At 38.9% G+C, this 14,067-nt stretch overlaps 1 protein-coding gene across 1 annotated transcript in view; it reads left to right on the plus strand.

Annotated features, from left to right (window-relative positions):
* LOC128983220 (protein pangolin, isoforms A/H/I/S-like) overlaps positions 1-14,067 on the plus strand; it is a 254,079-nt gene that overhangs the window by 38,921 nt on the left and 201,091 nt on the right. The window contains exon 2 of the mRNA XM_054402449.1: positions 5,143-5,215. Coding sequence (XP_054258424.1) covers positions 5,143-5,215 — 73 coding nt within the window. The remainder of the gene's footprint in view (positions 1-5,142; positions 5,216-14,067) is intronic.

Consider the following 14,067-nt stretch of genomic DNA (forward strand, 5'->3'; position numbering starts at 1 on the left):
GGGAGACGACGATGACGTTTCCGTGACTGCGGGAGACGACGATGACGTTTCCGTGAGCGCGGGAGACGACGATGACGTTTCCGTGACTGCGGGAGACGACGATGACGTTTCCGTGACTGCGGGAGACGACGATGACGTTTCCGTGACCGCGGGAGACGACGATGACGTTTCCGTGACTGCGGGAGACGACGATGACGTTTACGTGACCGCGGTATCAACAATGATGTATACACTGCCGCGGGAAATATTCATGATTTTGCCGAGATCGCGGACGACGACAATGACGTTTCCGTGACCGCGGGAGACGACGATGATTATGTCTACACGGCCGCTATGATTTTGCCGAGATCGCGGACGACGGTGATGACGTTTCCATAACTGCGAGAGGCAATGATGATGTCTACACGGCCGCGAAGATTTTCGTGATTTGCCGTGACCGCGAAAGACGACGATGATGATTTCTTCACGGCCGCGTGATATGCTCATGATTTTGCCGTGATTGCGGTCGACGACGATGACGTTTCCGTGACCGCGGGAAACGACGATGACGTTTCCGTGACCGCGAGATCAACGATGATGTTTACACTGCCACGGGAAATATTCATTATTTTGCTGAGATCGTGGACGACGACGATGACGTTTCCATGAACGCGGGAGACGATGATGATGTCTACACGGCCGCAGGAAATATTCATGATTTTGCCGAGATTGCGGACGACGATGAATATGACGTTTCCGTGACTGCGGGAGGCTATGATTATGTCTACACGGCCGCAGATGTTCATTATTTAGCCGCGATCGCGGACGACGACGATGACGTTTACGTGACCGCGGGATCAACGATGATGTTTACACTGCCGCGGGAAATATTCATGATTTGGCCGAGATCGTGGACGACAACGATGACGTTCCCGTGACCGCGAGAGTCAATGATGGTGTCTACACGGCCTCGGAACATTTTCGTTATTTTGCCGTGATCGCGGTCGATGACGATGACGTTTACGTGACCGCGGGAGTCAATGATGATGTCCACACGACCGAGGAAGATTTTCTTGATTTTGCCGCGATCGTGGATGACGATGATTACGTTTCCGTGATCGCGAGAGACGGCGATAATGTATACATACTGCGGGTGATGTCCAGGATTTTTTTATGATAACGTAAGACTGTGATGACGTTTACGTCACTGGGAAGCGACCATACGACCACAGGAAATATTCAGGATTTTGCCGCCGTTGATAATGTGTTCATAAAAAATGAAGATAATATTCAGGATTTTGCTGCTATCGAGAGAGAAGATGTTTCCGTGGCCTTAAGTAATTATGATAATGAAAATGATTTCTATAATAAGGATTATTACTTTTTCAACACTAGCTCACTGGACTTTGAAACAAATTTGATATAAGTTTATATTGTATAAGTATACAATATAAACAAGCTGCAAGTCTTAAATTGATTATAGTTTAAGTGGAACCAAACAAATACGCGGGAACCTGGCAAAACTTTGAAAAACCAGGAAAAAACCTGGAAAAAACCTGGAATTTCACTTTAATAAAATAGTATACACCCTGTATTAAAGAACTTACAGTATTAAAATTCCCAGACTATCCAATAACCCTGAACCCAATTATTGTTCCATGGGCACATCAACTACACACATCTCTTTTGACGTCAACTTTGTTTAATCGTTTATTTCAGGATGAAATATTTTAGTTTCTATTGTACGTAACTATTGGAATCATTTACCACCTCATAGATAAAAATAGCAAGTTAATGTCAAAACAATACTAAAAGAATGATAAAATGCTACCAGAGTCAAGGGAATCCCTTGTCTGTGGTGATGCGTACAATTACATCTTTTTAATTCACTTTCCATTGGTTTTTCAATTTACCAAAGGACCGGTGGCTCACTTCTAGCATCTGTTAGTGAAAGGTTGAAGTCATGATATCTAAAACCCCAAGGTTAAAAAATCTTCAAGCTTTGATACAGTAGCTCATTGGAAGACATTAACTAAATAAGTTTCTGTTAGGTGCGAGGTTCCCATAACGATTGGAACGCAGTCAACAACACAGTCCGAGTCTGGCCAATGGTCAATCAATGTGCTATCTTGTCATGCCAACGGTCATTTTTTCTGTAAGTGTTAAAGTTTAGTTGATTCGTTGAAGACAGTTTGTTGGGGTCGGACCGAGACGGAAAATAAATGAGAGAAATTAGTTGTTTGTACAGCCACAGCAGAGGTGAGACACTAGCGCTGCGCTGCGGCCGGGTAATTTTAGTTCATCTCCCCCTGTATAAATCGTGTTGTGTATACGATAGTTGTTAACGGGCCGACACGTGCGAGCCGCCCCCTGCCCCGACTACAACTTGTCAGTTATTTTAGTTGTCTTTGTCAGCTGTGGTGTGTTATGACATGGTGTTTAGAAGCGTTGACGTTCAAGTCAATCTAGAGTCTATGAATGTTTAATTTTTTGCTCTAAAAAACGAAACGAAAAACAATATGACCCTAGTCGTGTTTGGTTCACTGCACTAGTTTTCTGTCTTTTCCTCTGAAAGAAAAAGAGTTTTCGTTTGATCGATTCTTGTCTATTAAATCCCAAAAGCGGCTTGGTTAATTTGAAAAATGTCCTTTCGTTATGTAACCGCTGTCATGTGTCCGGTTCCACATTTTGCTAACGCGCGCTCAACGCGGCGTCTATCGTCCTCATGTGAACAAGGTGTAAACGAGACTAACAACTATAAGATCTCATTGTTGAGTTTTCTAAGAACCATCTGACGATTTTAGTTTTAGCAAAGGTTTACTACAGGTATCTTCTTTGGTTCAACTCAATTATTTAACGAGTTCAAATTGTTATGGTGCAATACATGTTGTCCATGTAGGCCTACAGCCGAATTTCAGCAAAAAAGTTAAAAGATACAAATTTCAAATTTTGTTTTACAGTATTTACTTCACGAGATCTTTTAAGATACACTGATTTTCTCATCCAAAGTCATACACCTTGACTAAAAATGCGTCTTAAGTGACTGTGGGGTTTGTGTTCTAAGATGATCTCCCACAACGCTGTGTAAAGGCGAGTATGTGTGTGTGTATGTGTGTGTCAGTGTGAGAGCCCACTTGTCAGTTCAGTCAGTACAAGTGGCATGAATCAGCCGGCCTTGAACCTGCCGCTCGTCCTCGTCGACGTCGCTCTCTTGCTCTCGTCCATAGTGTGCTGCTGGGTAGCGGTGAAGCGGTCTAGCACCACAAATCAAACAATCAGCACGGTCCAATATAAATTTGCTACCCAAGATAATGCTTAGAGAGTCAATTGTTGATAGTTCATAATTTGTTAGGAGCTTCCTTCTTAATGATCCTGTCAACTAGGCCGTGTGAAAAAACATAAACAAAAAAAAAACTTTAAAAACATTATAGTGTGAACAAATATTACTCACTATAAATATCCAATAAAGTGTCCGTGCACTGTCTTGCCCAAATCAACAGTTCTCTTATTTAGATTTGTAGGCCTATTGTTTTTGTGTAATTTTACATCATTAGAGATTTGTATATTATCAGCAGAGGACGTCGAAACTCTGGTCTTGGCCATCCAACGTCAACAGTTGTTACGTCATTAGTTGATGGCTGAAGTACAAATGACAATTGGTTCCACTTGGAATCTCACCAGCAACCTGGGAATAGCTAGGAAAACTATTTTAACTACTCGTGTAATTTCAGCTGATCATACAAATAGTTTCAATAATTATGATGGGCTCTTGTTTTTGTACACACACTGCACTGTAGGCCCACACGGTCCCAGCCACCAATCACCAGATCGTTGTGTTCATGACCTTCACCTCCACGCCGCGCCACTCGCCACTCGCACCTCAGATCACACCTCCCCAGTCCCCACAGCTTCCCCGGATGTCTCGCCGTGATTTACCGGACAACTTGTACGAATTAGCCGTCACTTACTGCTGATTAACAAGCTTGCTGTGGGCGTGTCTTGTTGCTTTCATTAACCGTCTTTCGTCATGCTTCATGCCTCTGCCCGACACCGGTATATAATGTTGGTTTCGCCAGCTTGTAGAGTGGCAGCTTGTAGCAATGATGCTAATTGTTTTTTGAACACCTGTCTTTTGTATTCTCCGTAACGTATGTAATGAGCGAGTCTCAGTAGTACTGAAATTAAATATCTTTTGAGGAACTTTCCATCAAATTCAATTTTGAGTATTGTTAATCCAATTGATTACAGTTTAACTCTGAGGCAATTTATATGCAACGTCGTAATATATGCTATTGTTAAAAGAAGTAATGCATTCTTCGATCATTACCAATTAATTAGGTAGGCTAATAATTTTTACCAATGACTGTTCATTGTTTTTTACTCAACTCTGTAGCATGGTAGTTGTATTTTGCATTAAACAAACAACAGAGCTGTTCGTCCTGAATACATATAACAATATTTTACCTACGTAATCAGTTGAATCGCACTCATAGTTAGTTAGTATTACTCATACAGCGGCTGTGTAGGCTGGCGTTGTACTCACAGCTGTTAATTGCCTTGTTACTCAGCTGTGGTCACTGTTCCGTGGCCTTGGCTGTGTAGTGGCGACGGAGACCCCCCTGATAACGTGATAACGGCTATCACTATCTTATCGTTTCCATTAATTGACTTGATGTGTGAATTCCTTCCACCCGCTCCACCCTATGCTAATTGATGTCTGCGAAACAGTCGCAAGAATTACGGCGGGAAACCTTTGAGTAATGGAGGTAATAGTTAATATAGCTTCCCCTCAATATAGGACAATGTGAGGTTATTTAGAGTTATTTCGTTAAATCCGTTGACATTTTTAGTTATTCAGTAAAGTCTTGAAGACTCACGGCCTCTTTTGCGTGGTAACGAATGGGTTACAAGCACCACACTATTGTGTTTGTGTATGTGACATTTAGTCTTCCTACACTTCTACGAGAGACACTCATACATGTGTTCCCTATTCCTATGTAATTACTTTTAAATATATGTACTTGCGTAACCTTTATACAAGTCTTTTCCCGTGCTGTTTGGATTATTATAAAACTAACATTTCTCAATTTATACTGATATACACTTATGCGGTTTTTTTATTGATTGCCCTTATAATTTGGTGATACACTTTCTTTTTTGCAGGAAAAAGTCGTCTCTGGTCAACCTTATTCTACTAGTAAAAATGCTTCGAGGTCGGAGCTTAGTCCCGTGTTTGGTAAGTAGTCCTTTATGTTATATTATAGACATATGCAATATAATATAGCCTACATACTTGTAGTACTGCAAGAGTAGCACGCGGAATAGATTTTAGTGTTGATCTAGTAATGTATACGAGGCCAGTTGTTCGTCTTATGGAATATTACAGTATAACGCTGTTTGATGGCTCGTAATTTAATTATAATAGGCAGAAGAGTATTTAACGGCCGTTTAGCATCATCAGCATATTGGACTACAACAGCCAGTATCAGAAAAAGCAAATTCTCCTAAATTTACTTTCTACGTAGAATTTATTTAATTTTTATATAGAATTTACTCCACGATGGCAAAAATATCATTTGAACAAAATTCAAATTACGTTACACGTAAACTAGGCGTCCAGGCTACCCTACTACTGCAAGTGCGTGTGAGCGTGTAGGCTAAGCCATTACATATTCATACTCATCTCTTACACCCTCCCCCCCTCTCACGGCCAATTATCACCCATTACCCATCAGGTAAATTAATCAGAGCCTCCACAGGTAATTGAGGATATCGGCCGCTTCCTCGCTCGACCGCGGCGTAAAAACGTCAACATCGGGGGCGCCACTAAACAAAGAGCCGAGGCCAAATTATAGAGCGCGGGTAACGCGGAATAATTATAATAAGGCGAGGTGAATGAGAGAAGTGGCGTCTCTAGTTAGTATTGTCCAAATGCGGAGGAACAAAGGGTCAGCGGCGCGGGCGTCGGGCACCGAGCACCGGGCACCGGCGAGAGACGAAGACAGAAACTAGTTTGGTGAGCGAGAGAGAGAGGGAGTGATGGAGGGAGGGGACAAGAAGAAAAAGAAGCATGTCGAGTTTGGAATGAGCTGGAGGTTAGGCTCGTTGGGCCACTCCGGGCTCCGGCTGCTTAGAGGTTTTGAAGGTCGTCTAAGCATCGGAGAAAGCGTGTACTAGCAGTGCTGAGAACATCGTCCCGCAGGAATCCGCTACCGGGGCCGGGCTGGCGGCTGGCGGCACTTTGCTTCATTCAAGAATATCTTCCAATTAGTCGGTGATATGCGTAGTACGAGAAATACGCTCCACCGCCACTCTGCCCTCGCCCCCACCCCCCACCTCACACACCTGGCGAAAGATTCTCTTTATTTTTATGTCACATATTTCAAATTTGAAGCAGGCCCATTGATTTACGTTCCAAACATTTAAATGACATTTTGTACAAGTGCGTACTAGTTCAACCTTTTACTTGCAAAATTCACAACACTAATGAATTAAATATTTAGTATTATAAATTATCATGGTTAACTGAATATATAAAAAAAATCCCAACACATAAAAAAAAACAATGTTTGATGTAATCCATATTGTTCTTCACTCCAAGCATAAATTAATCTAATATTTTTGTCTTTGGCAATAAATTAAAATAGGTTCTTCTTGGTATAGGTTAATAAACTAAATTTTGTTAGAGGACGTGAGATCTGAGAACGGAAATGACCTCTAAATGTAACCCCAATTGTTAAGCTCTCAGTAAATTTTTTGAGTACTCATACTTGTCATTCTAAACGTGATTTATTTTAATTTAACTGTGGGTATAAAGGGGTCTTACAGCGACCCAGTTATTTGTCTCAACCTATCTTTGTAGACCGATAAACAACAGAAATACAGAGCGACATGCTGCTTCTGCTGGTCTATACTGTACCGGAAGCTCGGCCTTTACTTGTAAACAATGGTAGCTTCAAGCCCCATTAGGAGTCAGCCACCACAAAAACAGACTAACTGCCGCAAATTGTACCCGCCAAACAGTGATACTCGCGACGCATGCAAAGCTGCTTCTGCTTCTAATTAGACAAAGCAGCTGTTATTTTTATCGCTTCCGCTGGTCCGAGTGCCATTGGCAGCGTCGAGCAGTAGAAAAATTCTTATTGCAACTGTGTAATCAATATCTTCATCGGAAGCAATTTTCGTTAGAAAAAATGCATCTAAATTTAGATCGAGTTTTTGTACTGTCACTATTAGGGTTGCCCAGTTGTTATCATTAATTACTATTACGTAAATATGTCCAGTGCCTTTTTGCCTATATCTTATCAATACTGTGCAATCGTGTAGGCATAGTTTCGGCTCGTCTGTTTATATATTGATAAGCTCTACGAAATTTCGTTGGCACAACCAGACGTGGTCAAATAATAACATACTCGTCAAAGGGTTAGGTTTTGTAAATGTAAATGTTAAGTGTTAAAGCAGGCCTAGGCTATTGCAAAAAATATTACAGATTTCATGTTATAAATCACATTAAAGTTCTGTAATAAATATTCAGACAAGAGGGTGGTGGTAATGGAATCGTCAGCTGCGCCCGGTCATTGTCATTACCCATCCGTCAAATTTGGGCTTATACCAATTTCACGTTGTGGTCGGTGACAAGCCGTTTAGTAAATTGCTAACGGAATAAATTAAGATGAAATTATGTTAATGAACGCGAGTGTATATTTTCCCCGATTCGTTCCGAGGCGAGCTAAGCATGTGTTTATAATGGAACGAGCTGACAGACGAGTTTCGCCCCTAATCACTGTTGTAATAAGGTTGAAAATCGCTTAGTCGGCTGTCAAGACGATTCCGATTGTCGGTTGCGCGCCGGGGTAATACTCACACCAAAAACATCAAGCGTGCCGCGCCGCCTGTTTGTAAATTATTTCGAAACGCCAATTTAGGATCACCTAATCTGTCTGGATGTCTCATTCGTTAATATTGCTGTTGGAATTTAAATGTTTGCTTTAGAGGAGTTTGAGTCGAGTTTGGTGTTTCAATCTAATTCGGATGGAATATGTTTAGCGTTTTTGTACATTCACGTTTGAGTGAATCTGCACAACGTGAGTAATTTTGACGCAGGTAGGTTTGTTAATTTCTGATCTAGGAAGGGTCGCGTGCTATTTCAGACAATTTTTCACCAGTTTAGAAAGTATAGGCCTACCAGTCCTAGTGACTGTTTGTTGGTGATCGCCACCTGTTAGACACTCCACTAGTGATGGTGATGTATTTGTTGCTAGTTCCTCCTCCGGAAGCAGTTTGAGGGGTGGTTATCCCCCGGGTGGCCACAACCAGCCGTGACCGATGCATTTAATGACGCCACATTCCGTCAGTTATTTGATTACCGCCGTGTCCAAGACGTGCCCCCCTCCCCCTGTATGGTGTCGTGCCAGAAGCGACCGTGCCAGAAGCGACCCGTGCCGCTAGCGACCCACCAATTTTCTACCGTGCCGCTAGCGACCCAAGAATTTGGAGTGGGAGGCGAGTATGAATTAACGCCGATTTAACTTGTATTCTTAACAAAAACTAAACAGAATTTCACTATAAAACTATTAAAACGATTTGCTGTCACATTAAATATATAACAAAGTAGGCCTACTCCTGCGCAGCAGTCCTGCAGACTAAATTTATTCCCATTTGGGGAAGAAATAATAGTTTTTTATGTAAATTGTATCGTATAATTCATACGAGTATACATTTACCAACACATATCCATAAATAAAATAAGCAAACTATAACAGTTTGTAGACTCCAGGTGCATTTATTGTAATAGGCCTATTTTTTTTTATTCGTGTATGTGTGTGTGAAAGTTTATGGACATTAGTAAACAATGATAAGTATTTTTTTCCAACTGCAATGTTTTGACAATGGTGGATACAAGCCGAAACATGTAAACAACCTACTATTTGAGCTGTTTGTCGGATTATAAGGTATGTAAACCTATTTATCACATTAAATATTACAGCTCAGGAGCTAGAATGGAAATGAATTATAACCAAATTACTTAAATTACAAATTACATATATTTTTTACGAATGGTGTTTTTGCTCTCTCGGGGCATCAAAACGAAAAATAAAATAGGTCCCGGGTCTAGATCTTTCAATGAGACCTACGGTAACAGCTTATTCCCTAAATGGAAAAGAGTATTCTAGCACAACTAAATAAAGAAGATTTTGAGGTTTCTAGTCATAGTATGGCAGATTACAACTCTTGATGTTGTTGACCTGCTATCACGAAAAATGACTAAGACTCTACTAACTCAAAAATAATAATATGAGGCAAGAAAAGGGTAGGAATTTATTGTAAAAAAACTCTATATATTTATAATGACGAAGCTATCTATTATTTACAACAGCTGATGATTACAGCTGATGATTTAGATAAAAAAACTCCCAAAAAATTAAAACGCTTATAAAAATTGTGGCTTTTGTTATGCCTATAATCCCGGTTATGTCACAAATATTGTTTCTTTTGCACCTGATAGTATGTTGTGGTAAATGTACGATTTGTATATTTGTAAATATTTTTTTTTTAATTTAATGATTTAAACTATATAGTCTATTTTTATTATTTTTATATTTTTGCACCGTTAGATAAAATGTGTAGGTCAATAACTCCATTGAATTTATTGCTATTAATTCATCTTTATACAAATCTTGTTTTTTTTTTTTTTTTTTTTTTTTTTTTTTTAATTCCAACTGTTATTGTTACACAAATAAAAAAAAAACTTTGTAGCCAGACTGTTGATATTTTATTATGAAAGTCCCTATTTGATTGGCTGTGTTTTCTGAACTGAAATATGTATTTCCTAAAGATCAATTTCAGTATTTCATTTCAGTTTCGAAATATGTTTTGGAAATACAATTACTTCTATTATGCAGTTAATTTGGGGGAAGGGAAGGAATCATTTATAAACATCGGAGAGCCATTTTAAACGTAATGAAATGAAATAAAATAGTCAAATGAAAACAAGCTGTTGTAATTAGGCCTACGCTTTACAACAGGCAGGACGTTGGAAAGAGTCCAACTATCTATTTCAAATCCTAATCCAAACATAATATGTTAACAATAATTGTTAACACGTCAACTTCATTAAGCCCCAAGAAGCCACTATCTCCTAACAGGCTAGTAGAAAAAATCCAAAGTTTGACGATTCGAATGGTTTCTGCTTTTTGAATTTTGAAAATGAACAAGCATTTGACATAAAACCACATTAGGACAGGACGACGTCTGTCGGGCCAGCTAGCGTTTTATAAATATCTATTTTTTTTTGTTCAATTTAGAATATTTATTTACTGATAGAGGAAATTTCTCACGCACAGACAGTAGCCTATGTGAGGGGGATTTCATATTTAATGACTATGTCAGTATATTATTACATAACTATGGCATAATTATAAAATATGTATTGACAAAGTATTGTAACATAGTATTTTACTTACTGAAATAAACATTATTTTGATTATATTTGATAAACTACCTCCATGTGAAGTTTTATTTAGATCTTTTGAGTGGTTCCCGTGCGATTAAGTAGTAGACCTATACAAACACACATCCACCATCTCATATTTACATATTTATTTAATAAATTGAAAAATAAAGAAAAGATAAGTTAATTGATTATATTTGGCTTTTATAAAATGATAAAAATTCAATAAAAATTGTTTTATTAAGTTACTACACATAACTCGATTCTATGCTAGCAGCTGGTAACTAGATATGCTAAAACAGCTCTTTAGGCGAATATTGGGCTCTTCCAGGTGGTACATATTACTATAACAAGAATAGGATTTGTTTATAAGCCATTAACACCGATTTGAACAAAACATTGTAAAACCCTTTATCAAACAATGGGTCGCTAGTGGCACTCACGCTACTACCAGGGTCGCTTCTGGCACGATTTTTGCTGGGTCGCTTCTGGCACGGTCGCTTCCGGCACGTAATCCCCTGTATCTCTGGCACCCTGCATTGCCTACGTGTTGTCATCTTATGATTCAATTTGCGCTGACCAGTCGTCATGATACGTGTTCGAACTACAACCTTATATTGCGAAGTTGTGGGTTTGAAATTAAGTTTACTGTAGCCTATCTCGAATTTTTCAAATTTCATGCGGGAAATCCATTTGTGGTTTCCTCGTTTATAGCGTTTCTGATTGATTGATTTGCTTTGCTAATTCTGTCAAAATACTGATATGCCATCTAATATAATTGTTCAAATCCTTCTATGACACACTTTTGACGGAACTCTACTCTTTTGCCATCAACTGCTAGGCAGATGCAGGTGTAGTGGAGGTTAGGGAGGTTTTCCTAGTACCGCACACTGCGGGGGTGTTGCTGCTGATGTGGAGGGACGAGACGATTGTAGAGACTGATAGATGAAGGCAGTGTCACAAAAACTCGGCCCACACCTCTCCCTATCAGGGGTGTAACACGTCGGATGACTTGCTGTCTCCACCGCTGTTGTCGACTTATGTTACAACATGTTGTAAATCGTTTCTCGCATTTACTGTACTTACATCGCTTGTGTTTATCTAAATTTCATTTACGGCTCTTAACTCTTAAGCTTTCACGCCGTTAAAGCCTGTAGCATTGACTATTGGATACTGAAGCCTGCAGGTTGGATTTTAGCTACATACAGTACGACTTATGAAATTTAACGGAGTGTAAAACACCCTAGGATTTTTAGTTTTTGATTACTAGCAAATACAGTACTGTACACCGTTTGTAAATAGTAAGAGTTTTTTTCCTAAATGGATTATGTTTCTAATATATATTACGTCATCATTACTAAACTTACCATTAATTCCATGTTGGAACCGTTGGAACTAACGGGGTAACATAATGTTTTATTCACAAAAATTATTTTTGTCAGTTTTATTTGCAAATAGTATAGTTAAATAAATATAAATAGATAACTATGCCAAATAAAGCAAATTTCTCTTTGACATATGTTATGAATTCAAATTAAATTCCTATAAAACTTAAGAATGCCCTGCAACTTATTGTGTAGTTGTAATACAATTTACTAATTGTTAAATACCCTGGAAATCTTTCGGGTAACAAATTATTGTCTGTATCCACTTTTTGAGCTCCAAGAATAACACTGGTACAGAAATGGATCCCCATGTTTCCTTTCATTATTGGGAAAACAGACCTTAGTTAATCGCTTTCCACCTTATCCACAACTTTGGTCGGCCTATTTATTTTGGACGCCTACAATAAATGTGGATGTAGAGGTTATAAATGCAAAGAGCTTTATTGTATACTTTCGCTTTTACTTTACACAAACGTGCACACCATCAGTTCCTATTAATGTGCAGTCTTAGCAGACAGGGGGAACAGTTAGGATTTTTTACTGAGTAGGTAGAGACCCTGCGCCAGAAGAATGCCAGTCCCTCCTTCCCCAATATTTGAGTTATGCAAGTCCCACCCCCATAAATCTGACCTACACCCTTGTCACTCATAATTTAGTCACGCCATTCTAGCGGCCGATAGTTATAGTGGTGTTTGTTTGTGTAGGTCCTCCTCTACTATTTGGCCGGGTTTTATTCTTCTATATAATCACACGTTGTAGCGGCCTGAGCAAATACAGGTTGGCGGTTGGCGCACCGCACAGACTCACGCCTTGAGTGTATCTCAACTATACAAACTGTATGTTGTAGACACTCCATTGATTAGCTGTGGTGAATGGAATTCTGAGAGACCCATGTTAGGGAACCATCCTGAAAATCAAACAAAACCAATGGCCAAGTTTAGAAATGGGGGAACTTCTTGGAGAGGTAACCCATCGGCTAGGTTTGGGCAAATGGCAATGTGTTTATTATTTTGATGAATTCCTTCTTCATTACCGTAGAATCCTACTCAGTGAAGCTAAAGTAAACCCCCTTCCAATGAATTATTTGAATTGTTTGGATGATTTTTTTTATTCCTATGATTCAAGTTTAATTGAGGCAAGTTACCTGTCCGGACTGATCCTGTAAGTCTTAATTCTACAGTACTAGGTCATTGCATACTGAACAGTTGTAGCCTATTTAATGTAAACCAACCAAACAGACATAGTTTAGTTCGACATGCTCTGTGATAGCGAATTTCCCTACAGGCAAGTAGTTATTACGTGTCACGGTAACACCTAGGCCCGGGACTGATATTTTTTTCATTTTTGTGTTCTTAGAGGCCTTGAAGGTGTAAGGCGAGATAAACTTGAATGAGTTCGTGAGGTTTTTTTAGTTTATGGAGTATTTTCGTACGGGTATTGGTTAGGGAGAAAATTGAATACATTGCAAATTTAAAATTTCCATGTTATTCTTATGGAGAATAAGAAAACTGTTGTAGTTTGCTTGTTTATGTATATATTTTGATCAAACTTGGTAAATTTATTTATTTTCCACTAAGCTATTAATGTTTTACTAAAAACCACACTTTTTTACCCTCCCTGTAGCAGCAAACGTAGGTACTTGTTAAACATACTGTCATTTAAATAGATTTTAATAAAAAATCCAATTCTGGTAAATGGAAATTCGCTTAGTCTGCAGGTTTACTGCGGTGGGGGTTTTTACTACTCGACCTGCTTGTTTAAATGCATTATCAACTGTGCCTACCTAGTCTATAGTCAGCCGCTGCGAAGTGATCTCTCTCATTATCACCACTATTAGCATTAACATTCTTGATACATTATCTCCCAGAGCCAGAGTTATCAGGGACTGTCCAACATGGCTGTCACTGCTTGCGTCACATTAATTGATTTTTTTTTTGTAATTGTCTATTTATATTTAACCACTAAATGCTTACATTAATGTTACGTTTATAATGATAGATGGTATAACATATACGTTTCCCATTACTTAATTAACATTGGTGATTTATATGTACCTACCTTGTTTTTGTTTTAATAGCAATGTATAACAATAGCAATTGTTTTAGTAGTAATAAAAACAAATTTGTTGTTACTAACTAGGCTACTGTTTACTTTTAAAAGATACACGAATAATTATGTTATCTGATTTCACGTTTAAAATGAAACAGCTCTTTATACAAACACGTGACACGATAACAAAGTAAATCAACGGAC

This window comes from Macrosteles quadrilineatus, unplaced genomic scaffold (genome assembly GCF_028750875.1).
Source record: "Macrosteles quadrilineatus isolate MER2022 unplaced genomic scaffold, UCM_ALF_1.0 Scaffold_1__1_contigs__length_201487025, whole genome shotgun sequence".
Classification (NCBI taxonomy): domain Eukaryota; kingdom Metazoa; phylum Arthropoda; class Insecta; order Hemiptera; family Cicadellidae; genus Macrosteles; species Macrosteles quadrilineatus.